This window comes from Eptatretus burgeri, unplaced genomic scaffold, assembly GCF_056783735.1.
Source record: "Eptatretus burgeri isolate ZD-2024b unplaced genomic scaffold, Ebu_testis_v1 Ebu_testis_scaffold_3158, whole genome shotgun sequence".
NCBI lineage: Eukaryota > Metazoa > Chordata > Myxini > Myxiniformes > Myxinidae > Eptatretus > Eptatretus burgeri.
Genome location: NW_028225106.1, coordinates 297,963 through 324,740, shown reverse-complemented (window position 1 = coordinate 324,740; position 26,778 = coordinate 297,963). Strand labels below are relative to the sequence as shown.

The following is a 26,778-nucleotide window of genomic DNA, read 5'->3' as shown; positions in this document are numbered from 1 at the left end:
CAGATGTGGACGCGAGAATTATTTAATTTTTAAACTGATTCTTCGTCATTGAGAGATGGGGCTAAAAAACAAAACGATATTGCATGGTATCTCAAAAAGTTGCGGACGGATCCGGATGAAATTTTGTGGACAGGTTGCGCATGAGATAAAGACTAATTGATTCGACTTCGGTGAAGATCCGAATCCGGATTCGAGAATTTTAAAAGTCATTCTTCATCATTGAGAGATGGGGGCCAAAAACTATGTCCAGCATGATATCTCAAAAAGTTGTGGATGAGATGAGGAAACAAAAAAAATTTAATTCCTTCGTTCATCAATTTCGCTTTCCATTCATTCATTCTTTCCCACTATTCCATCAATTAATGCCGTTCACTCATTCCCTTCATGTCGCTCTCCATTCCATTAATTTGTCCCTTCGATTCTTTCCCTTGTTCCTTCATTTCCTCCCTGATTCCTTCGCGTACAGACACACTCTTTTTGCATGGGTCCGTACGTGCAGCGATTATCCGTGTACTGATTACCTTCGACTGAGATTTTACCTCCACCAGCAAGACCTCTTCCTCAACCTTCACCTCACTGCTCATTGTTTGCACATCGGGCCTGAGCCCATGGCCGATTGCTTTCACGTCATCCATCATTTGTTTCATATTTCCTCTAATTTCATCCATCTGTTGGTTAAACATCACTTTCATCATTTCCCACGATCTGCTTCATCTCAGATGGCATTGGCCAAGCCGATCTGCGATTATTGGAGAATTGCAATGTCCTCTGGGAGGGGAATTTGTCGCTGGGGGCCCCCCGCTCGGGACGGGGGAAACTTTTACTCTCTGCTTATCAACCAGCTCGAAACTCGGTTCACTTCCTTCATACATAATACCTTCCCTCCGAACCGCCGAGCGGTTCTTCTTTGGGGGCGGACACGTTGATCCTCGGATATTATAACGCACGTGTGAGTGGCAGGGCGCAATGGCGGTGCGACGGGAGCACAGATGGATGCACAGGGGGGTTTATACTCAAAACCCACGACAAATACACGGACACAGCAAGGTAAATAATACACGGGAATTTGATGATAATAGAAATATTTACAAGAAACAATAATCAGAATATAATAATACGTGAGGAAATTTAAACCTCAAGCCTAAATTGAGGCGCCTCGACACACAGACTTAAATGCAGACAAGGGGAAATAAAATAAAAGAAAATCCTTCCTTTATTCTGGCACTTAGCTTGGTCCAGAGATGGTCTTTGTGGAGTGTGGAATCGAGGGGCTTGTATTTGCACGTGTAGACATGCGCAAAATGGCGCCAAGTGGCTCTCTCGGGCGGGACAAACATAGGTCAGGCAATTCGTGAGCGGTGTTCAACACCAAGGCTCATCGACCGTCGTGAAGCTTCTTTTTCTGTCGCGCCTGCCAATACACTCTTTGCAAAATGGTGCCGCCCTATTCGGTGAGATACACGAGGTTCCGAGGTCCGTCCCACACGTCAGTCGAGAGTCAATGGGCAACGTCTTGCCCAGTACGCCAGCCAAATCGACTCAGCACGAATATGAGAATCGTGCCGTCTTCTTCCTGCATCGAAGGAAAGCCAGCCGTAAAGTCCGGTTCCTACAGGTCATCTCCGAGCTACGTTATTCCTTGACCACGTGTGTCCCTCACTCCACACTCACGTGTTCCTCGTTGCTATGAGCTACTTCCCCGTCCTCTCTGACCACCTGCCTTCTCTGCCCTCCTCTGACATCAAGCCCATCATCACCCTCGGCGGCGGAACTTCACCCGACGTCACCCTTAGAGGCGGGGCTTCTTTTTACTTGGTCATGCAGCTCGGTTGTAATGGTCCATTGCTGGTTTATGATGCAAAGAAACAGGAAAAAGTCACAGGGGGGTAATCACATACTGGAGAACTTAGCCTTAATCCCTATCGAACTAACACCGCACCACTCACCCCCAACCCCCGTGTGGTGAAACATAACACTGAAGCTCACAGTTTCCCGACTTAATTACATCAAGATGTCTCCTTCACGTCCACAGACAATTCTATTCAATCCAAATTTTCCTCTGAAATTCCTCCATCTCCCTCCACAACCGGAACAGTATGTTGTTTGGATGGAAGCCCTCGAAATGGACCGTGGTCTCCACCTGCAGCAGGCTCAGCAGTTCAGGCTGCTGTGATGCTGGTGCTCGAGAAGGTGATGCACAAGCGACGCTGCAGAGGAAGCGGGGTCTCTGATAAATAGGGAGTCCATGAAGACACGCGTTTGAAGCACGGAGATGTGAGGACGAGACCGCGGGCGCTTCATGAAACGAGGAAGAATCAATGCTTTTGATATCTGTGCCATGCGGTGAATCTGGATATTGGTTTGTTGGCACTTGTGGACCAAAGATGTTTTTCTGCACAAAATACACAACATATTCAAAAACTCACAAACAGCATGACCTGCGGTTCGTGCAAATTCAGTGCAATATTACATCGACAGTATTTTTTATACCAATGTGTCGTTGGGCTGACAAAACAGCCTCGAGGAATCCCACCCTCACCTCGGAGCTGTTGAGGCTGGGTTTGAATCCTGACCAACCTATAAATGTGATCCAGGTGTTTGACATGCAGGTGAGGCATAAATGTGTCCGCTGCCTTTTTGATGGGATGGTTAAGCCGGATGTACCGTCTGCTAGCATTATCGCATCAGGTGGTGGACGTTGAAGATCCCATTGTGTCCTTATCGCAAACAACGGGTGAGTTATTGCTGCAGTGAACAAATTCCAAATCACTGGACCACCTTCATTCGAACGTCAGGCATGGCCAACCGGTTCGTGAAAGACTTAATTTTTTTTTTCCTCGAATGAATTAATTTCTCCCCGGACATACGTCACTCCGACGACTTTAACGTCACGACACCGGCTTTAACGTCCCACGGATGACGTGGAACACTCATGAGGAACTACAAAGCTGAGGATATAATTATATAAATCGTTTACTGATTCGATCCGAGACGAGTCAGGACGTGCGATCTGATCTTGTGAGCCGCGAAAAGTCATTGACTAACTCCACAGATTGTATACGATACATCGTGATGAGGAATTGTATGTAATATGTAAATGACGCCCGACGTGTGAATTCCACGTCCGTTCGACGTGCACACTCAAGGTGAAGCACACTCAGAGATTATAACCAGTGTGACCTTTTCCAACGCGTGACCTCACGCAGGTTATGATGAACGATCACCGGTTATCGAGGCCGGTGAACTTGACAATGGCTGACTCCTGCATACAATGATCCGTCTCGTCGATTTCGTCGGCCTGAATGTCTGAATGGACTCGCATTGTCCCCTTGTGGTCCTTAAAAGGAGAATAGACGAGTTCACAAATCTTGTGAGTGCACCGACGAGGCCCGGAATTCAAAGTATTTCGTCACGTGACCTGGACGTAGCCAATAGCGAGACACGAAATCACGTGACCTGGACGTAGCCAATAGCGAGACACGAAATCACGTGACCTGGACGTAGCCAATAGCGAGACACGTAATGGAGGCACCTCCTTGATGGCGAGCATACAGTGCATTTCCGAAATAACGAAGCTTTAAAAAGGATAACCTTTCAATAGTAACGTTAACTTTTCGAAAGTTTAAAGCAAAAGTCAGAATACATATATTTAAATGTTCATTAAAGTCATTCTCAACAGGCACCATCAATGTGAGGATGCCTCGAGGTGCTCAGTATTTAAGACCATCCGGATACTCTATGGTTAATACTGTAAACAACTGTTTCGTGAGTGGAAGTGTCTGCGATCCACTTCATGACCATATCTTTGGAATGGGGTGTCGGTTGTTCTCCACGTGGATCAACAAACCCAAAGAGAAAAAGGGGTTTGGTACGCAGACCCCACCTTGGGGGGAACAAAGTGGTTTGCTAACCGGTACCCCCCTCTGGGGGGAACAAAGTGGTTTGCTAACCGGTACCCCCCTCTGGGGGGAACAAAGTGGTTTGCTAACCGGTACCCCCCTCTGGGGGGAACAAAGTGGTTTGCTAACCGGTACCCCCCTCTGGGGGGAACAAAGGGGTTTGCTAACCGGTACCCCCCTCTGGGGGGAACAAAGGGGTTTGCTAACCGGTACCCCCCTCTGGGAGGAACAAAGGGGTTTGCTAACCGGTACCCCCCTCTGGGGGGAACAAAGTGGTTTGCTAACCGGTACCCCCCTCCGGGGGGAACAAAGTGGTTTGCTAACCGGTACCCCCCTCCGGGGGGAACAAAGGGGTTTGCTAACCGGTACCCCCCTCCGGGGGGAACAAAGGGGTTTGCTAACCGGTACCCCCCTCCGGGGGGAACAAAGGGGTTTGCTAACCGGTACCCCCCTCCGGGGGGAACAAAGGGGTTTGCTAACCGGTACCCCCCTCCGGGGGGAACAAAGGGGTTTGCTAACCGGTACCCCCCTCCGGGGGGAACAAAGGGGTTTGCTAACCGGTACCCCCCTCCGGGGGGAACAAAGGGGTTTGCTAACCGGTACCCCCCTCTGGGGGGAACAAAGGGGTTTGCTAACCGGTACCCCCCTCTGGGGGGAACAAAGGGGTTTGCTAACCGGTACCCCCCTCTGGGGGGAACAAAGGGGTTTGCTAACCGGTACCCCCCTCTGGGGGGAACAAAGGGGTTTGCTAACCGGTACCCCCCTCTGGGGGGAACAAAGGGGTTTGCTAACCGGTACCCCCCTCTGGGGGGAACAAAGGGGTTTGCTAACCGGTACCCCCCTCTGGGGGGAACAAAACCGGTACCCCCCTCTGGGGGGAAAAAAAAAACACTTCAGTCTTTGTGAATATAGATCACTTTATGATTCATAGAGTTTCAACAATTCGACAGTATGCAATAAAAGCAGCGAACAACATGAACAAAAGAAGACATTCCTGTGTAAATCAAATGTTCATCTACACAACAGCTTTGTTAACCTGATGAAGGCGACTTCAGTGCTTGGTGTCTCATTCAGTGTCAAAGTCATCAAGGGCAAATGCAGCAGCTGTCTTGGTGCGCTCATTCCTGCAGCCAGTATCTCCATGGCACGTACAGAAAACTGTGCATGGTAACTTGGCTGCTGTGCAGCATTGCTTGTTGGAGGAACATCGTATTAGCTCCAAGATATCTGGTGGTGCAAGAGCGACGTTGGGCGGCAGCATAATTGGAAGTAATGATCTTGTTGCCTCATCACGTTTCCAGTGCTATTTGGAGTGTAGTTGGTCGATTGGTGATCATATTCGTTGTGATGTTTCCCATCAGAGCTCCTGGAAGTGTGCAGTCCAGTTTAGCTGATATTTTGGAGAGTCGCAATTGAAGGGTTGAACTCACTGCTTCATTAGCAATATCTATATTAATTATAGTCTGATTGGAACTGGGGTCGGACGACAACTGCTTCGATTCCTGTGCAACCTTCTTGGCAATTCGTTCTATGGCTACATCAATGGCGTCATCTTCATCTGATGCGACTAAGTTGATCGCATTAGACGCTCTGCTGCAAAACAAGATTAAAGTTGTGACACTTTCACCAGACAGAACCAGAAGCTCAGAGCCAAGTATATCCAACAATTTGGATAACAGGGTTCGTCAAGAGTATCGCTTTCCTCCATGATCCTTGTACATATTGTAGACTTCTACTGAATTCCAGATGCGCAACATGTCGTTTTTCATCGATAGGATGGTAGAACTGACAGCTGGCTCAATGTCCCGAGTTTCTCTGCCACTCTGTGCTGCTGCTGCTGCAACAGAACGGGGTGCCATGAAGGACTTTCTGCAGTCATCGTGATATTCGCATCAGCAGCATGAAGATCGCTGATTGCGCCCATTAATCATATCTTGACCTGGCGTCCTTCTTCATCCTGGCGGGAATCGATAACATCAAGAATAGTTTGTTTGAAAGTTGTCTGATCAACACGATCTGCAGTCCTACAAAGGAGAACTCACCGCCAACGATTAGGATTCTTCTTATCAAAGTCCATGATGCACTTTTCTCCGCAAAAAAATGCAATGTTGTTTAAAGTCAAATACCGTCGTCTTTTAACGGCGGCTTCTTTTGCTTGTTGAGGCATCTTCCAAACTCATTCGTTTCAAGTGTCTTTCTATGTGTGAGCGTGATGTGTACGTTGACACCCAGTCTCTATGGCATTTGAGCTCGATAGATTCGTCTTCCTGTAATGTCTGCTCAAGCTCTTCATGTATACCATCTTGTCTTGCTTTGCTTGACCGGATGAAACTTCGCACTCTGTCTGGATCAACTGTTTCCAGAGGTTTTCCAGCTTTGGTTGCATCGTAGGGACTGAAGAAACAGTCTCCCATGGTGATGGAGCCTCAACCTGTAACAACAGAGGTAATTATAAACATCAGTAAACATTTAATTTCTTTGTTCGTATTTGAAAAAAAATTCTCAGGAAATAGGTTCCACCCTGTGTACTTTTAAAAATCAATAAAATACACAGCTTGCAAATAATATCCATCATTCTACTGTATCAGAAGACGTTACTCTTACTTAAAACTCAGTTCCCCATGTTTCTTTCATTTCATTGCAAGCCTCAACTTACTTGATCAGAAACAGTTAATGCTGTTGATCTTCTGAGGTCAGCCATTTCTTCACAACTGTACTGGGGATAAACGGCTCTGCACAAGTTATTTTCAAACAGTTTTGTTGTTTTTTCATAACTGTACTGCCAAAACGCCGATCGGCACGGACAAATTCAGGGGGTAGGGTTATGCTAATTTGCATATTAATGAGCTAAATTTCAATGTTGTCAAATTGTAAGTGGGTTTATCATGACCAGTGACCCTAAAAACATGGGTTTGGACACTTCAACCAGGCTGTTTGGATGCTTACTTCTGGAGATATGAAGAAAAATTGTTATTTTGATAATGGCGACTGCTAATTTGCATATTAATGAGCTAAATTTAAATGTTATTAAATTTTAACTGGGTTTATCTTGACCAGTGACCCTAAAAACATGGGTGGAGACACCTCAACCAGGCTATTTGGATGCTGACTTCTGGAGATATTAAGAAAAATAGTAATTTAGACAATGGCGACCGCTAATTTGCATATTAATGGTTTTTCCACGAAAATGCCCAAGGGTGCCAGAGTGGCATCAATCGGAATATTCATTCAGATGGTCTGGTGAACACAAAAATGCAGAAAAACATGATGCGGACGTGGACCCCAATGCACGCTTTTCTGGCCAACACTCCGACGACGATAAGCATCTGCTCTTTTTCTCTTTCCTGGCATTTTGATTGATTTTGCTTTGAAATTTATTCTTTATTTACCGCAGAAAATAAAATGTTATTTTAATTAATTAATTTTATTATTAATAGATCATTTGTCGATTGCCAACCTGTCCGTCCGTGTTTGTCCTTTCCTTCCATTGGTTTGGAATTGTCAAAGAGATCAAGAGATAACATTGACCGGGTGTAGTGGCGTGCGCCTGTAATCCGGCGACTCAGAGGCTTGGGTTGGAGGATCGCTTGAGGATGGGAGCTCTGCGCTGGGCCACGCAATGAGAGGGTGTAGGGCAGCCCGGAATCATGACGAAACCCAATCCTTATCCCTGTGTCGTAAGAGGCGACCAGGGTTGCGTCAGGAAGGGCATCCGGCGTAAAACCTATGCCAAATCAGTATGCGGATCATCACGGATGATCCGCTGTGGAGACCCCTAACGGGAGCATCCGAAAGACGAACAACATCATCAAGAGAAAACATTGATGCTTTGCCGAGGGCGCGCTCCCCGCTCAGGAAACCACGTGACCTCGAGTTAAACGGAATAATTAGACGGTGGACATTGGAACTCCTGGTTAACTGGGTGGAATTCATGGTTTAAAAACAACCCACCGAACCACAACGTTAATTGTGGGCGATGGCCCCAGGTCCAGCTCGACTGACGATAACCGGGGATTAATCTCCCTGAGTGACAACTTGGTGTCTCGGTACCCGTGGCCGCAACAATACATTCCCACATTCCCACATACGCACATTCCCACATACCCACATACTCACATACCCACATACTCACATAACCACAGACCCACATACTCACATACCCACATTCCCACATACTCACATACCCACATACTCACATAACCACGTACCCACATTCCCATATACCCAAATTCCCATATACCCACATACCCACATTCCCATATACCCAAATACCCAAATTCCCATATACCCACATACCCACATTCCCAAATACCCACATACCCATTTTCCCATATACCCACATTCCCACATTCCCATCTACCCATATTCCCATATACCCACATTCCCATATACCCATATTCCCATATACCCACATACCCACATTCCCATATACCCACATACCCATATACCCACATTCCCAAATACCTACATACCCATTTTCCCATATACCCACATTCCCATATACCCACATTCCCATATACCCACATTCCCATATACCCACATCCCCACATACCCACATTCCCATATACCCACATTCCCAGATACCCACATTCCCACATTCCCACATACCCACATTCCCACATACCCACACAAACTCCGTTATGGAGGGAAGATTGTCGATAAATACAAAAATAGAAAATAAAGAACGTTGATTCGTATCGAGGGAATAATCATCGACGAACTCGGACTCGATTTTCCACTTTCACAACACAATCTGAAACACAAATAATCCGTTAAAACGAAACGTTCAATCTTTGTATTTATTTTAAATCATGGACACGTGATGTGGCGGGAACCAATCAGACACCGCGATCTTCCTGTTCGCTTTTTCCCCAAACAGCTCGCGCTCTTCACTCGGTTACCACAGCGTACCGTCCTTCACCGACACGACGTGCGGTCCACCATGACCCGAGATCTCAGAGAGAACACCCCGGGATCCATGAGCGGCTCCGATGGAGGATACGTGGTCGGTCCGGGAGGTTCTCCGGAAGACCGCGGGTCCATGGTTGGATCACCCGAGAACAAGGGGTCCAGACCCGGTACGTGACGTTCACTCCGTACCGAGAACTTGTGTTTCCCGTGCTGATCCGTGCTATGTACTAACACAGGAACTCATTGATTTAGTGAATGTCACGATGTCTGGAGCGGAGCCGGAATTGAATTGTGAATGGAAATCCCATCCATGACATGTTACCCTCCCTCTTGTACATGTATGACATCATTTTATACCTCATCACTTCATTCATCATTCGATTCCTCTTTAATCTCGTTCACAACAAATCAAATGAAGATTTACTTGTGATGATGGACCTTTGCACCCGCACACAATGGCCTGTTATTGAGGACTGCAGTGGCATCTTTAACGCCTTCGAAGAATCCCTGGATGAGAAGACAAGAAACTTACCTTTGCTTTCAGAGGAAGGTATGCTCACTGATGCAACACCTTCCCTGTGCACCACCAGGTTGGGAGTTTGCAGCTCGTCCTGTAACAACCTCATTTGAAGCCAAATTATGTTCAATATTATATTTAAAGATGTGAAGGGTGAACTAAGTTGCCACGAAACGAGTCGGCTGTTAAGCAGAGTTGGTGAGAGTTTACCAGGAAACTAATTAATTCTGCTCGATGGATGGAAGTCACAAGTTCAAGGTCAAAGTTTGACCCAAAAAATCATTTTTCACGAAATTTTAACCCGAAGCTGTTACTGAGACATTTGACCTGCTGTAAGAACTGTTATGGAACCATTGTCACGGGATAGGTGTGTTTGTACCGACTCTGTTTATCTGTTTTGGTGAAATATCATAAAGGTATACCTGGTGTTGGTATAATGGTTTGGGTGGTGGGTTGGTTTACTTGGGTCCTGAGTTTAAATCCCACTTGGCTGTTGAATTAATACCAGGTGGGGTTGACTCAGCTTGTCATCCTTCTGAGGTTGGCAAAGTGATACCTGCTTGCTGGGATGATTGAGCCGTTTGAGTATCCTGTGTCAGAGTGGTTACCTGTCCTGGATTGTGTCCAATAACCCAGGTAACTGCTGTAGCAGCACTGATGCTCTCTGTACAGAGTGTGGTCTTCATGGATGGATCATAAAGGACACGTTTAACAACATTACCCATCACTGAGGGTCAGGGACGTGAACTCTCATGAGCACCTGACTAATTCAAAAATTTACAGGAAATCATTACCTCTTCAAATTGAGGAAATAGTGAAAATGTCATATATATATATATATATATATATATATATATATATATATATATATATATATATATATATATATATATATATATATAAAGCTTAATTCGTGTTTCTTACTTTCGAAATCTAAAGATTTCGTCAGTATATTGATGACTTCCGTCCTCTGTTTGTGTGTTTGTTTGTAGGCACGATAACTCGAGAACGGAAGAAGCTACCAATGTCAAATTACACCACGTGATTCAGGAGGGTGATGGCTCGCGCTGATTAGATTTTGGTCAAAATCGGTCAAAGGTCAAGGTCACAGTGAGGTCAAACATTCGATTCTTGATGGTTTGGGACAGAATCATCGTAGAAACTTCTGGTTTGCGTCGCTACCTTCTCTCGAGACAGCTTTTATTAGACAAGGTCAGAGGTCAAGTTGACGATTTCGTAAGTACCAGTCTATGACTGCTTGTTTGTTTGTTTACCAGCAAATACTTCCTGTCGCTTCGCTGATGGGAATATTCAAGGGAAGAGGGAGGTAGGGGACGAGGGAAAGGAGGGATTGGAAGGATCGAGGAGAGAAGGGAGGAGAAGGATAGAGGAAGAGGGTTAGGAGAGAGAGTGATGGGGTGAGGAGAGAGGGATGGGAGAGGAGAAAGACCGATAGGGGTTAAGGAGAGGGATAGGGATGAGAGAGAGGTATAGGGGTGAGAGAGGGAGAAGGGAGAGGGGGAGGGGAGGGGGGAAAGTGTTGAGGGGGAGAGGAGGGGGGATCCAGGCAGATGTGACGCCGAGTTTAACACCCTTCTGGGAGACAACACACACATTTATGAATCACCCTGCTTGTGAAACACCGGGGTGACAGTTTATAGCTGGGTCGGGATTCAAACCCATGCGAGACAGCTGAGAGCGAGCATGCGTACCTCTTGGCTATCCTGCCGTGATATGGTAATTCATTGCTGTTGAGGGAGGGGAAGGCGGTGTGAGTGGGAGGGGGCACAAGGGGATGGGAAGGCAGCATGAGGGGGGAAGGCGCTTGAGGGGAAGAGAAGGCAGCACAAGATGAGCAGAAGGCAGCACGAGGGAAGGGGAATGTTTCATTTCACTCATTTCAAGTGGAGGTTCAAACCAAAGCAAACAACAATGAACTTCACAGCGAAGCGGAGGTGAATTTTGCTCACGCCATATGCAGATGTAAGCAGTAACGATGGTTCATGAAGATGATGTCACCTGACTTCCAAGCAGAGGAAAGATGACCCCGGGAAAATGATGGAGTGGAATGTTTTTAAGTCCAAAGTGCCGTCGTTTGATTAAACCCGAAAGGGAAGCGACGGGTACCTCTCCGCGTGAAATACATCAACCTCAATTATTTTTTATTTTGTTTTTTTTTTGTTGCCGCACGCCCACGAAGCAAAAGGTGGAGTTAAGCAGTTTGTTCAATTTGTCTGTCCGTCAGTCTGTCGACAAACATCAGTTTATGTTCGAGGAACAACTCCATTTCAGTTGAAAGTTATATTTTGAACATTAATCGGAAAACAAACCTGTAGTTTATCAGTACTTTGGCTTTGAATCCGTCCCCATCGCACATGCACGGAGAGGAGGAAGATAATAGTTTTAATCTGCCTGCAAAATTGAAACAAAATTGAAAATCATTCTCAACAGGAAACTTACTGTTTTTAAGGATGTTATAAAGGACACAAACAACAGTGTTCCGTCTCCACCTCGAGGCACCAAAGCGAGTGCGCCAGTTATCCACCTGGAGGATGTCACGGCAGAAAGAAAATAAAGACACCAATGTGCCCTTTGTGGTGTTTTATGGGTGAAACCTACTATCCCTTCATCAAGTATTCACACCCCTCGACTTTTTCACATTTTGTTGTGTTCCAGCCTGACTTCAAAATGGATTAAATTTAAATGTTTTGTCACTGATCAACACGAAATACCCCCTCATGACAAAGGAAAAACATATTTTTTGAATTTTTTACAAATTAATGAAAACTGAAAAGCTGAAATGTCTTTTGTCAATGTGTATTCAACCCTCTAAGTCAATACTTTGTTGTGTTGCAGTGTTGCTTTGGCTGTATACTTGGGGTAATTGTCCCGTTGGAACATAAATCTTCGCCGCAGTCGAAGGTCTTTTACACTCTGAAGCAGGTTCTCCTCAAGGAGGAGGAGATTGGGACCATACTCCATGCAAAGCATTGGTGCTGCTTAAGGAGTCTCCTTCGCCATTGGGCACAATCCTGGAGTCACCACTCCGACACAGTATACCAGCATGCTGGCACTCACTTTGCCGACCTCGGAAGGATGAAAGGCCGAGTTGACCCCACGTGGTATTAATTCAACAGCTGAGGGGGATTTGAACTCAGGGACCGAGGATCCAAAGCCAGGCAACCAAACCATTAAGCCAACATCAGACAGCCAACTCTCAAGGATTTCATATATTTGGCTCCATTCATTGTTCCCTCTGTCCTTGCAAGTCTCCCAGCCCCTGCCGCTGAAAAGCATCCCCATAGCATGATGCCGCCACCACCATGCTTCATGGTGGGAATGGCTTTGAATGGGTGATGAGCTGTGCTCAGTTTCTGCCAGATGTAGTGCTTTGCATTCAGACCAAAGAGTTCCATTTTCGTCTCATCAGACCACAGAATGTTTTGCCTCTTGCTCTCAAAGTCTTTCAGGTGACTTTTTACAAACTCAAGACGTGCTGTCACATGGTTTTTTTTTCAGGAATGGCTTCCGTCTTGCCATTCTTCCATAAAGCCTTAATTTTTCATGTGCTGCAGAGACTTTTGTCCTTCCGACAGGTTCTCCCATCTCAGTAAAATAACTCTGTGGTTCTGTCAGAATGGTCGTTGGGTTCTTCTTTACCTCCCTGACAAAGGTCCTTCTTGTCCGGTTGCTCAGTTTGTTCAGACGGCCAACTCGAGGAAGAGTCTGGGTCATTCATATTCTTTGCATTTCCTGATGATGGAGCTCACTGTGCTCTTGGGACCTTTCAACACGAGAAATTGATTTCATACCCTTCCCCAGATCTGCGCCTCCTCACAATTCCATCTCGGAGTTATATGTACAATTCTTTGGACTTCATGGAAGAGTTTCTGCTCTGACCTCCACTGTCAACTGTGGGACCTCATCTGGAAAGGTGTGTTTCTTTTTCACAATCATGTCCAATCATTTGAATTGGCCACAGGTGGACTCCAATCAAGTTTTTTTTGCTACACATTGTCGAGGCTCATATGAGAGCGAACATACAACACACAACAAGGGGGGCAGGAGAGGGAAAGACAAAACAATGGGGAACAGAGACATTAGGAGATCTGTGGTTGGGTGAGTTATTTGGGGGGGGGGGGGACACAGGGTATACAAGATGGACACTAAAGTGACTTTCAGGAAGGAGAGCAGGAATTTTGAAGGAGGTGCGTTTGGGGTGGATTCACGGGGGTAGAAAAGATCGTGGTTTTGGATGTGTGAAGATAGGTGGTGGTGGACAGCTGTTTTGAATACCTGGAGGGAAGAGTGACATTGAAGAGAGTGTGGGAGTTTCTTTCAAAGGCAGGAAAAAATAGGAATGAAAGAGTGAAGGTGAGCATTGATTCTTGGTTTTGGCAGTTTTTCCAGAATGGGGTTGTTGGTGGACATTGAGCGCCCTGCGGAAATATGGGGGGGGGGGAAATATCGTAGGTCAAGCGGGGTAGCGAGACTGGAGAGGAGATGGTACAAGACAGAAAGACCACTGGCCTGCGTGTGGTGAGAGAGAGTGAGAGGCCCAAACACTCAGCCTCACCGCAGGAGATGCCATTGATCCTAAATGCCTTGGTTTCCACAGCGTGAAGCCAAGAAATGTGAGAGGCGGGAGCACTAGCCCAGAGAGGAGAGCAGTACTCCATCAGGCTGCGGACGATAGCTTTCAACGTGGTCAGGGGCTCAGGTGGGCTGAGGAAGGACTTTGCACGATGGAGGATACCCAGTCGGCGACTGGCTTTGGAGGCCAGTTTGGAAATGTGGCTTTCCCTGGAAAGATTACGGCAGACAGTGAGACTCAGAAGCTTGAGTGAAAGGACTTCTTCAAGATGATTGTTGAGAAAGTAGATGGGGAGGGGGTTCCAGATGGTCCTTTCGGAGAGGCAGAGTGAGAGTGTGAGATTTGTCAGGATTGAATGACATGTTCCACATGTTGGAGCAGTTTGTGATTTTTATCCAGATCTGCAGAGAGTGAAGAAGCTGCTGTTTGCCGGTCTGAGGGATGACAGATGGTACGGTGGAGGGTGGAGTCATCAGCAAAGAGATAAAGAGGGTTTTCCAGAGTAGGAGAGATCATTGATGAAAACCAGAAAAAGAACAGGGCCCAGAACGCTGCCTTGAGGAACTCCAGCCTGGACAGGAAGAGCGGATGAGAGAACTCCATTTAGGGCTACATGTTGACTGCAACAGGAGAGGAAGCAGAGCGAGATGTCTGCTTGTCATTTGTGAACCGCAGGACATTGACAAGCATTTGGTCATATGAACCGATTGGAGGGTGGAAGAGCAACAGATATATTCAGGGAAATGGGTTGAAATCAGAACCAGAAGAGATGGAAGCCCATTGATTGAGATCCCAGTTGTGAAGTTGACCGATTGAGTCAGTCCCAATGAGTCGCAGAAGTCTTTTGCTGAAGTATCATGACGGGTGACGGAGGTACCCACACCCAACCAACTGGCATGATGGCAGTTGAATTCACCACATCTTTATTATGAGGAAGAGAGAGTTGGGATGAGAGGATAGAAGTTGGTCCATGTTTTCGGAGAGTGAGGTGAAAATGGAGTCATCACTCTTTGGTGGACATATATGCAACACACATATATGCATGAGGTGGGAGTGGACCATGAAATTCAGAGAATGTGCCTTTCTTGCACCACATTAAATTGAGCAGTTCAGGAGACAACCTTTCTCTCCTTTGCCTCCCCCGTTTCATCTACTACATTATTCCTCTCTCCTGTCTTGTGACCCAAACTGTCATGATTTCATATCTTTCTCACTGTCGGTGCCTCTTACATTAAGAGTGGTTTATTGTTGCCAAGGCCAATGCAGCTGCTGTCAGTGTCTCTTCACTCGTTTTGTTGCCATTGCTTAGTCAGCTTTGGCAGCGTTGCCGGTGTCTCCTCGTGTGGTGGTCATTGCTCTGGCCAGTTCATTCCTTGATTGGTGTTATTGTGACCAAACCAGACTTTCCACAGCTAGAATAGCTGGGCCTGGAAGAGTTTTAAATCATCCATGTATCATAGGTGTGTCACCTTTCCTGTTTCATTCGATGGTGTTCTATTGGTTGTTAGGGTGTATCCATGTCCATGTTTGTTGATGAGGTGACTCAATGGTTCCAGAGCAAGACAAAACAAGAGGGGGGAAAGACTGTCAAAAAAAATAATAAAAAGAAAGAAAAAAATTGCCAGCTTGGCCATTGACTTTGGAGGCACAGCTTGGAGATGTGGCTTTTCTTATAAACATCATGGCAGATAGTGAGACCCAGAAGCTTGAATGAAAGGACTTAAAAATAGCACCGCAAAGCGGGCGTAACCCCTCAGCCCCTTGACGCAAACCAATTTCAAGATGGTGGCCATATTGAAAATCGCAGCACGCCCATTTTCGAAAGGATCCTTCCTCTACTCAACCCCATTATACATCGCCAGGATAAAATGAATGTGTGAAGCCGTTCTCAAGTTATTGTTGTAGCCGCACATAATGAATGAATGTTCTGGTCGCACTCACATAATGAATCCAGAAACCAAATTCAAGATGGCTGCTCTCGCCGCCATATTGGATATGGGATTGCGCTAATTATCGAAAGGAACCTTCCTCGAAACACCCCCATTATATCACACAAAAATGAAATCAATAAGTCAAGCCGTTCTCAAGTTATTGTCCAGAAACCTAATTCAAGATGGCTGCCCAACCGCCATATTGGATATCGCATCGCACTGAATATCGAAAGGAACCTTCCTCGACCCAGCCCCAACACACACTGCAAAAATGGATTTAATCGGACAAGGTGTTCTCCTCGAAATTGACGGAAACCAAAAGTTGACAGACGTCCGGACGCCCGCCCGGACGCCCGTCGGACAACGCCTGTGACGACAATACCCCTTAGCCCAGTTCGGGCTGAGTGGTAAAAAGGAATGTTGAGGAAGTAGCTGGGGGGTGGAGGGGGGTTCCAGGCGGTCCTTTCGGAGAGACAAAGTGAGGGTGTGAGTTGTCAGGATGGAACAGAAAATGGATGGTGCAAAACACAGAAAAATCCGAGAGGAATACCTGCTGCCCTCTGCAAGAAAACTGAAATTGCGACAGAAGTTCACCTCACAACATGATAATGACCTGAAGCACACAACCAAAGCCACACTGGTGTGGCTGAGGAACAAATAGATATCCTTGAGTAGCCCAGGTGGAGCACCGACCTAAATGGAATCGAAAATCTGTGGCATGACTTGAAGATTGCTGTCCATCAACGCTCGCCACGCAGCTTGACTGAGCTTGAACAGTTTTGTGTTGAAGAATGGGCAAGTATTTCCCAATCAAGGTGCGCAATGTTGTCAGAGCCCAATCCCAACAGACTCACAGTTGTAATTGCTGTCAAAGGTGTTTTCACCAAGTATGAACTCAGGACGGTGGACACTTATCCAACCAAGGTATTCTAGTTTGGTATTTTTAATTAATTTTCTGAAGTTTGTTGAATTTGTTTTTCATTTGGAAGTTGTGGTTACGGTGGGTAAATAAAGGGGAAAAAGTTTGATTTAATCTCATTTAATTCCATGCTTGAAGGCAACAAAAGGTGAAAATGTAAAAAGGCATTCTCTGGGCACCTTAAATACCCAACACAAAGAACACTTGACGAAGATGGCCGGATGGAGTCAACCAGGACTGGTGCAGGTTCTGCAAGGAAGTAATAGAAAACACCGTCACCTTCTCTCCAATTGTAAAAACCTCATGTCAGAACACCTGAACCCACAAAGGTACAACAAGGTATTGAGAGCAATCCACCGACACATGTGCAAAAACGTCAATATCCCAGTCTCAGAGAACTCTTGCAAGCACGAACCAAATGTGGTACCACGATCTGATAAAGGAACCTGCAAGTAGAGGAGGTTCGACATTGCACCAGTGATAATCAGAGCAACGGGAGTGATTCTGTGACAACATAAAAACTAGAACAATTATCCAAAGCAATTTATGAGAAGAGAAAAGAGCAGAACAAGAATCAGGATGGGATTGAAATCCTGAAAAAGGAATCACAAAACATCGAAAGAAAATGCCTCGATCGCCTGTGTCATTATGACGTCATAATTATAACGAACATATGATTATATTACAATAAATAATGCAAATAACTCACATAATATTGTTGCGGATTCGCGCCCGCCGGCGTGCGGACGGCCACGTAACTCGAATCGCGGCACGTCGCCCACCGGACGGACAATCCAGTTGTGACCCTCTCGGACTAACGCCGGGAACCAGTCACGGGTGGACCTTTCGGTCTCACTACGATCGTGCCAATCGGCCCCCGCGTGGGATAGGGTTGCTCGCCAAATTCGACCTACCTAAGTACCCACACGGAGGGTAGACCGGGCGATCGCACCTCGCCGCAGGTCGACTTCGGACACGGGCCACTTTAAGCGACCCGTTCCGTACTATTGGGATAACCGAGCGGTGTTATTCGTCGGCCTCGACGGTTCGATTAATTATCGGGCGTTTTAGCCCACAACCAACCCTTTACGTGAAGCAAGATGGAGATTCAATGAAAGAAAAGACGAAGCGAAGCGGGAAAACAGTTCAACAATAAGCACATTTATTTTGCGATGAACGGAAAGCACACATATACAATTACACCAAAAGCACATGTAAAAGAAGAAGACAATGCAATATTACACAAAAAGCAAATGCAACAATGCAGATCTAACCGACTACCGGGCACACGGCAACACTTATACAATTTTACTTCACAGACGGCGCCGACAACACATATTCCCAAAGCAAAAGAAAAGAGAACCACCCTCCAGGATGAGGCGGGCCTGGGGCCGAGACCGGGTCGGGCCTACCCGTCTGATGATGAGACGCGAAGTGGCAGTGGTGCCTCAACTCCGCGGGCCTCGCGGACAGTGTCTGGTAGGGGGTGGGAAAAGGGGCCCCCTTTGTCGCACTATCTCAGCGCGGGGGGAAACAGGAGGGGGTTGCTGATGCTCGGGGGAAGGAGGATTTCACCCTGTCTCGGGTCCCGCGGCGAGCGTCTCCTCCTCCACCTCGGTCGCGTTGCTGGCCTCTCTGGTGTGCAGCTCCCGGCACCGACGCGAGCACCCCCTCGTCCGCCTTCGCCGCCGTCACCTCTCCACAGCTCCGTCCTCTTCACTCTGACTAGTACCACTTCTTTCCAGTTCCACCGACGACTCTCTTGAACTCCGCACACTCAACTGAACTTCCAACTCAACTGCCTTTACTGACGAACGCAGCCGTTTATATAAGCCCCGTGGCTTCGCTCTTTCACCCTTGACCCTTTGCCTCCGACCCTTCACCTCTCTAACTGGCTCCCCATTGGACCGAGGAAAAGTGGGCGTGAATGCTTTTTGATCCATGAATTTGCATACAGCGTCCTCACTCCAACGCCCTGGAGGCGGGGCCAAATCGCCCCTCGCTCACCGATTGGACGGAACAAAAGTGGGCGTGAGTCGTTTTTGATCCGTTTTCTGCGGAAAGTCTGTGATGTTTTTGAACACGCTGCTCGGTGCGCGCCCCGCACGAGTCCAGCATCGGCGCCCACAAGTGGCGCGAGATGGTGTGGATGAGATGGTGGCGAGTTGTGACGGTAATGGTCGTGGCGGTTGTGGTGAAGCGGCGTTGTGGTTGGTGGTTGTTGTTGTGAAGCGGCGTTGTGGTTGGTGGTTGTTATTGTGAAGCGGCGTTGTGGTTGGTGGTTGTTGTTGTGAAGCGGCGTTGTGGTTGGTGGTTGTTATTTTTACAGATTCGGCGCCACCCGAACCACCGCCGTCTCCGGGGTTATAACGCCGGTTGATTCGGCACAGGCCTCGGGTCACGCGTCTCAAATCGCGATACCAACGTACCCCTGGACCTTACCAGTTGGGGAAATAGACCCCGGTTACAGACTGGTTTTGTCAGAGACCGAGCGAATTCTGCCAGTCTGTAACCATTTTGGTTTTTAGATCCAAATCGAGCGGATCGTTCCTCGGCGCGGCACAAATTAATTCAAAGCGGAAAATTCGTACGAATCAGCCAGATTTATTGGGGACACATCGGGGAAACACAACACAAGCAAAGCATTCACGACAATGTTATAACTAATCTATAACCCGTTCTTAACTTGGGAGCTACGGATTACGGATTTCGAAGGGGACCCCAACGAGATAAACCTTAAACCACATGCAGACAAGACACGGACAGCATGCAGACAAGATACAGAATACTTGGTGATGTTTCATGGACGAGAGGAAAGTGTCAAAAGCACGAATGTGGCTCATGACAAGCTGATGTCCACGGATTCGAGCCCCAAGCTCGAGCACGCCGCGTGGCAAAATGGCGCTCGTCCATGTGTCGCAGCCCTCACGCACGCAGCCTCAGCGCGTTCAGACCCTGCGAGGTCGACTGCACCAGAGCGAAAGATCGATGGTGGGTTTCAGCTGGTTTCTCCCAAGGTCCAGTATACAAGTCCAGGCTGGGTCCGTGCCCGAGGAGGCACCGCTGGCCGAAACCACTCCTCCATAAACTCTATCGCCCGACTCGACGCTCTCAGTTTCACTTACTGCCAAAATCGCAGACTCGGCGCGCTCAGGGTCAGTTTACCTGCTGGCAGATCCACCACTGCCTTTTCTTCGCTCGTTCTCCTCGAAACCCACTGGCTCCTCCATTCAGTTTCACTTCCTTCTCCAGGCCACTCCCCCTCTCAGAGCGCTGGGTCGGAGAGAGGAAGGAAGAAGAAGAACCTCTCGGTCCACCACCAATGTACGAACAATGAACAGCCTCTTACACCTCCCGACACACATGTAGCGTCCATTTACCGAACAACCTGGATAAACATGCATTTAATGGGGGATCTGGGCTAATCCGATATTTTATAACACACTAAGGGCCATTTCTGCAACAATATAATAAGAATTTAAATAATCATTACAACTAACAGCACAACATAATTGTTGATTCAAAATCAGATGGAGATTTCTCTTTGATGTTTTATTGTCTTGTTGACTTCAAAAAAGGTTTTGGGTGGGAATTCGGGAATTTCACTGCATTCAAATCGGGAGTGATTATGATGTGGGTCTTCTTGATTTTGCAAGCAATCTTCGACACCTCGGGCAAATATATATCAAAATGTCTGCCCCAATTTCACGATCCCTCTGTCCCAAGGGAACGACATGTAAAAGGATCAATCCAAAAAAGGGGATCACTGCACCCTTTAGCTGGGCATGCAGACGAGTGGAAGTGGGAGCTGCAGTTGTAGTCGTCGTGATAGTGTTTCATTATTAACCTCCGCCATCTTCGAAGATGGATGGAGGTTACTGTTTTCACCCCTTTCTGTTTGTTTGTTTGTTTGTGTGTTTGTTTGTTTGTTTGTTTGTGAACAGTATTACGGAAAAAATCCTCGACGGATTTCGACGAAACTTGGTGGGGGTTGGAGAGGGGGGGTTTGTATACATTGTCGAGGCTCGTATGAGAGCTAACACACAACTCACAGCAAGGGGGCATGAGACAAGAGGGGCGGGAGCGGAAGGTACAAAACAGTGGGGAACAGACACATTAGGTGAACTGTGGAAGGCAGAGGGAGGGGGATGGGACGGGGAACATGGCGAAGAGAAGTTGGACATTACAGGGACTTTCAGGAAGGAAAGCAGGAGAAATGAAGGAAGTGGGCTTGGGTGGATTATCGGGGGTAGAAAAGATCAAGGATTTGGATGGGGGAAGATAAGAGGTGGTGGTGAACAGCTGTTTTGAAAGCCTGGAGGGAAGAATAGGAAAGAATAGAGTGGGGAAGTTTATTCCAAAGGTGGGAAAAAAGAGGAATGAAAGAGTGAAGATGAGCATTGATTCGTGATTTTGGTAGTTTTACCAGAAGGGGGTTGTGGCGGACCTTGAGCGTCCTGTGGAAATGTGGTGGGGACAAATCGCAGAGAGAGCAGGGGGGGGCAAGGCTGGAGAGGAGTCGGTAGAAGACAGAAAGACTACCGACCAACCTGCGGTGATTGAGTGAGAAGCCCAAAGACTCAGCTTCATTGCGGGAGATGCCGATGATCTTAAATGTCCTGGTTTCGACAGCGTGAAGCCGAGAAAGGTGGGAGGCAGGAGCACCAGCCCAGAGGGGAGAGCAGTACTCCATCAGGCTCCGGACAAAAGCTTTGTAAGTGGTCAGGAGCTCAAGAGGGCCGAGAAAGGACTTTGCACGACGGAGGATTCCCAGTCGGCGACTGGCTTTTGAGGCGAGGTTGGAAATGTGACTTTCCCAGGAAAGGTCATGGCAGATAGTGAGACCCAGAAGCTTGAAAGAAAAGACTTCTTCCAGAGGATTGTTGAGAAAGTGGATGGGGGGGTTTTGTAAACGGTCCTTTCGAAGAGACATAGTGAGAGTGTGAGATTTGTCTGGATTGAAAGACATGTTCCACGTGTTGGACCAGTTTGTGATTTTATCCAGATCTGCACTGAGCAAAGAAGCTGCTGCTTGCCGGTCTGAGGGATGACAGATGGTACGGCAGAGGGTGGAGTCGTCGGCAAAGAGAAATAGAGGATTTTCCAGAGAGTCGGAGAGATCATTGATGAAAACCAGAAAAAGAACAGGGCCCAGAACGCTACCTTGAGGAACTCCAGCCTGCACAGGAAGAGGGGATGAAAGAACTCCATTTAGGGCCACACGTTGACTGCGACAGGAGAGGAAGTCTGCGAGCCATGAGTGGAGATGGCCTTGAATACCATGGGAAGAGAGTTTGGTGAGTAGGGCAGGGTGCCAGACTGTGTCAAAAGCACGTGATATGTCCAGGGATACGGCTCGGATTTCCTGTCTGGCATTGAGGACCTCCATCCATTGATGGGAGAGCAGAAGCAGCATATCCAGGGTAGAGTGACCTGGTCTGAAACCAAATTGATAATTGGAAATCAAACCATTGGAGAAGAGGAAGGATTTCATGTCTGAAACGATGATGGATTCCACAACCTTGCTGATGATTGGGAGAAGGCTGATTGGTCTGTAGTTACAGGGATCTGTTTTGCACCTTTTTTATGCAGGGCAGTGATGTTAGCAGATTTCCAATCAGATGGCAGATGACCTTGGGAAAATGAGAGGGTGAATAGAACAGAGAGAGGGTGAGCAAGAGCAGAAGAGCAGGCTTTGAGGACACGTGGGCTGATGCCGTCTGGACCGGTTGCAGAATCTGAATCGAGGTTTGAAAGCAAGCTCTCCACCTTGTCAGGAGAAAAGGATACAGAGTCCAGGGACAGTTGGGTGCGGCTGGGTAAAGTGGGTAGAGAAAGTGATGGGTTTAAGGACACAATATTTAGCTGCAAACATCGAGTTTAGACATTCAGCTTTATCACGTGTGGAATCAGCAGTGCGGCCATTTGAGGTAAGGGAGGGGATGGAGGGGGAACATACACCAGAAATAGATTTGATTAAACGCCACCAGGATTTTGAGGAGGGAGAGAGGTTTGAGAATTCAGACTTGAGATGAGAAAGATGTTGTTTTCTGGCTCTCCTGAGGGTAGATACACACTTGTTCCGAGCTTTGTGGAAGGAACTGAGATTGCCCTCAGTTGGGTTTGCTTTCCATGAGGCAAACGCAAGTTGTTTCAGGACAACTGCCTCGCCACAAGCTTCAGTAAACCAAGGGCGGGAGGAAGGGTAAGACAACTGAACACGAGAGGGGATAAATCTGTGCATGAGGGAGAGCAAGTTTCTTTGAAAGTTTCTTGGTGGCCATTTTGAAAAATATTTGATTTTTTCTGTTTGCATTTCTTCATGTTTTAAGTTATTTCCAACCCAAAAAAAATTGTTCGAGAAAAAAAAAAAAATTTTGCAACTTTTTTTTTCAACAAAATTTCGATTTTTTTTTTTCATTTCTACATGTTATAAGTGATTTCCAACAAAAAACATGCCAAAATTATAATTGCGGCTCATTTTGGTTAGGTATGGTCCAAGGATCATGCCATTAAATTTTGGACTTGGACCCCCCCCCCCAAAAAAAATTGCTAGAGAAAATTTTTTTTTTGCATTTCTACAAGTTTTAAGTGATTTTCAACCCCCCCAAAAAATTATTACCCCCCCCCCAAAAAAATAAGAGAATTTTTTTTGCATTTATACATGTTTTAAGTGATTTCCAACCCCCCCGCCCAAAAAAAAATTGTTGGAGAAATTTTTTTTTTTGCATTTCTACATGTTTTAAGTGATTTCCAACCCCCCCCCCAAAAAAAATTGTGAGAGAAAAAAACTTTTTGCAACTTTTTTTTCAACAAAATTTCGATTTTTTTTTGCATTTCTACATGTTAAAAGTGATTTCCAACAAAAAACATGCCAAAATTATAATTGCGGCTGATTTTGGAACTTCAGGTGGATATACCCACGTAAAATCAATTTCTGTCTCAAGGAATCGAGTTATGACGATGAATTGAGGATGTAAAAGTTCCAAGTAAAAGGGAAAGTTGCAAACTATAACTCTGTGTGCACTGTTGACGTCAAATTGAATGAATAGGACATCAGGTTCACTTGAGTGACCGAGCAGTATTGGCGGCGGAGGTTTTGCACTCCACCGAGTGCTCCCCCTCTAGTTTTCCATGGGATTCCCAATTTTTGGTGCTTGTTTGGTGTTTGTACTTCTCAGCTTGATTTGATTGTTTGTTCTTTGATTTTCTTTCCCAGCACGATGAGATGTTCCGCATCTCATGAAATTCTTTGTCATACGTTTTGTGTGTAATTTTATGAATGATTTTACACAGACAATGACCTCATAATGTGAAAAATAGAAGTGATTCATTAAATTTTTTTTGACGTTCAGAACCCATTCCAAGAAACAATGTGATATAATAGGTTGCATGGATGATTCGAGCATATGGGCCATAATAGTGAGGTATTCAGTTAATAATGGTAATTTTGTTCAGAATGAACGTGCAAGGTGAGACAATGTGCTCCACGAGTGCTGTTGAAGTTGTAAAAGTGATTTATTGATGTTTTTGCTTCATTCTTAATTTTCAGACAAAAAATTTGAAACGTCTTCGTGTGTCAACTCTTCCTCATCTTTGGACAAAGAAGTTTCTTTCGATCATCACCTGACAGAGACTTTTTGTCAGGATGTTGACAAGTTTAGGGGTGTGTGGACAAACAACAACTGTGACAGGTGGATCAATTTCTTGCAACAGGAGAGACAAAGAAGTAAGAAGACAAACAATTTTGCTGTTACCAATAAAGACTTCACCTCCTCATCGTGGTTCCAAGGATGTATTGAAATATGCACAGGTGAGACGTCATACAGGTGCACTTTGTGTCAAAAAGGATTTGCTTCTTCTTCATATCTGTTGACACATGAAAGGTTGCACACCGGTAAGAAATCCTACAAGTGTTCAAAATGCAGGAAGTCTTTCTGTTCTTCATCAAGTTTATATCGTCATCAAAAAATACATTCAAGGGAAAAACCCCACAAGTGTTCTGTTTGCAACAAAGCATTTAATCAGTCATCACACTTGCATTATCACCAGATATTGCACAACAGGAAGAAACCCTTCAATTGTTCTGTGTGTGACAAGGCCTTTGCTCATGCATCAACTGCATTGATACATCAAAGAATACACACCGGAGAGAAACCCTACAAGTGTTCTGTGTGTGACAAAGTCTTTTCTCATTCACAAACTGCATCGGCACATCAAAGAACACACACCGGAGAGAAACCCTACAAGTGTCCTGTGTGTAACAAAGCGTTTAATCAAGCATGGAACTTACATACTCATCAACGAACACACACCGGAGAGAAACCCTTCAATTGTTCTGTGTGTAAAAAAGCGTTTACTGATCCATCAACTGCACATAGACATCAAAGAATACACACTGGAGAGAAACCCTTCAATTGTTCTATGTGCAACAAAGCGTTTAATCGTCCATCATCTGTTTCTAGACATCAAAGAATACACACCGGAGAGAAACACTACAAATGTTCTGTGTGCAACAAAGTGTTCAATCAATCATGTAACTTTCGTAAACATCAAAGAATACACACTGGAGAAAAACCCTTCAATTGTTCTGTGTGCAACAAAGCGTTTTATGCCCAATCATCTGCATGGAGGCATCAAAGAATACATCAAAGCAAAGAATTTCCAGGAACAGGTGCGAGTATAAGATGCCACACATAGGATGGAAATAGCAGCAAATTCAGCGCCATCGATTGCGAAGAAGAGAAATGAAAAATACAAAAAGATACATCAACAAATATATATATATATATATATATATATATATATATATATATATATATATATATATATATATATATATATATATATATATATATATTGACAACTGGGAGAACGAGAAAAGAGCAGGAAGATTGTAAAAAGATCTGGAAAGAGTTGGGGAGAGAGAAAGAACGCACTTTTCCAGTGGCTTGGAAGACGTCATGTTTACTGGGATGGAGAACGAGTCAGAGTACAGTGTCTGCAGAAAGTCTTCACCACATTTTAAAATTTTCACCTTTTGATGCCTTTTCACCTGGAATTAAATCCACTAAATCTGACTTTTTACACCTTTATTTATATATCGTAACCCACAACTTCCAAGTGAAAAAACAAATTGTACAAATTTCAGAAAATTAATTAAATATAAAAAGTTCAAATTCTGTGACAATATAAAAACAAGAACAATTATCCAAAGCAATTTATGAGAAGAGAAAAGAGCAGAACAAGGATCTGGACGGGATTGAAAATCTGAAAAAGGAATAACTAAACATCGAAAAGAAATGCCTTGAGGGATCGCCTGTGTCACGATTGCATCATCACCACGGCATAATTGTTGATCCAAATTCAGATGGAGATTTCCATTTGATGTTTCATTTTCTTGTTGACTTCATAAAAATGTTTTTCGTGGAAATTCGAGAATTTCACTGCATTCCAATCGGGAGTGAATAGAATGTGGGTCTTTGGGATTTTGTGAACAATCTTTGGCACCACGGACAAAGAATTCCAAAATATCTTCCCGAACCCCAAGGCTCCCTTGTCCCAAGGGAACGACTTGTAAAAGGATCAATCCACAAAAGTGTATCACTGCACCCCTTCGCTGGCTGGGCATGCAGACCAGTTGTGGTCGGAGTAGCTGTCGTCGTCGTTGCAGTCGTCGTGGAAATAGTGTTCAGGATATTCCATGGAATTCCCAATTTTTGGTGTTTGTACTTCTCAGCTTGATTTGATTGTTTGTTCTTTGATTTTCTTTCCCAGCACGATGGGATGTTCCGCATCTAGTGAAATTCTCTGTCATAACGTTTTAAATGTAATTTTATGAATTATTTTACACAATGACGTCATAATGTGAAAAGTAGAAGTGTCATTAAATTTTGGCACCTTTTCCTTGCATTTCATTTCTTGATGCCATGGAAACCAAGTCCGTCTCAATCATTGGAATCTGTCACAATGAAGCTGAATCTGTGGGTCTGTTAGTGCTCTCACAC

General features: G+C 45.7%; 2 protein-coding genes across 4 annotated transcripts in view; both read left to right on the top strand.

Moving 5' to 3' along the window:
* LOC147006644 (uncharacterized) overlaps positions 1-26,778 on the top strand; it is a 205,073-nt gene that overhangs the window by 143,306 nt on the left and 34,989 nt on the right. The window lies entirely within an intron of this gene.
* LOC147006647 (uncharacterized) lies at positions 8,764-25,549 on the top strand. Of its 2 annotated transcripts, XM_085868302.1 has the most exons (3): positions 8,764-8,977; positions 9,229-9,360; positions 24,324-25,549. In XM_085868302.1, exons 1-3 carry the CDS (start codon positions 8,842-8,844, stop codon positions 25,469-25,471), a joined length of 1,416 nt encoding a protein of 471 aa, XP_085724428.1. In that variant the 5' UTR covers positions 8,764-8,841; the 3' UTR covers positions 25,472-25,549. The 2 variants fall into 2 exon arrangements, with proteins under 2 accessions (XP_085724428.1, XP_085724429.1); XM_085868303.1 differs by lacking the exon at positions 9,229-9,360.

Coding starts and splice junctions, on each gene's coding strand:
- LOC147006647 (XM_085868302.1), top strand. CDS start 8,842: ATGACCCGAGATCTCAGAGAGAACACCCCGGGATCCATGAGCGGCTCC. Junction 8,978..9,228: donor GAACAAGGGGTCCAGACCCG/GTACGTGACGTT, acceptor AATCAAATGAAG/ATTTACTTGTGATGATGGAC. Junction 9,361..24,323: donor ACCTTTGCTTTCAGAGGAAG/GTATGCTCACTG, acceptor CTTAATTTTCAG/ACAAAAAATTTGAAACGTCT.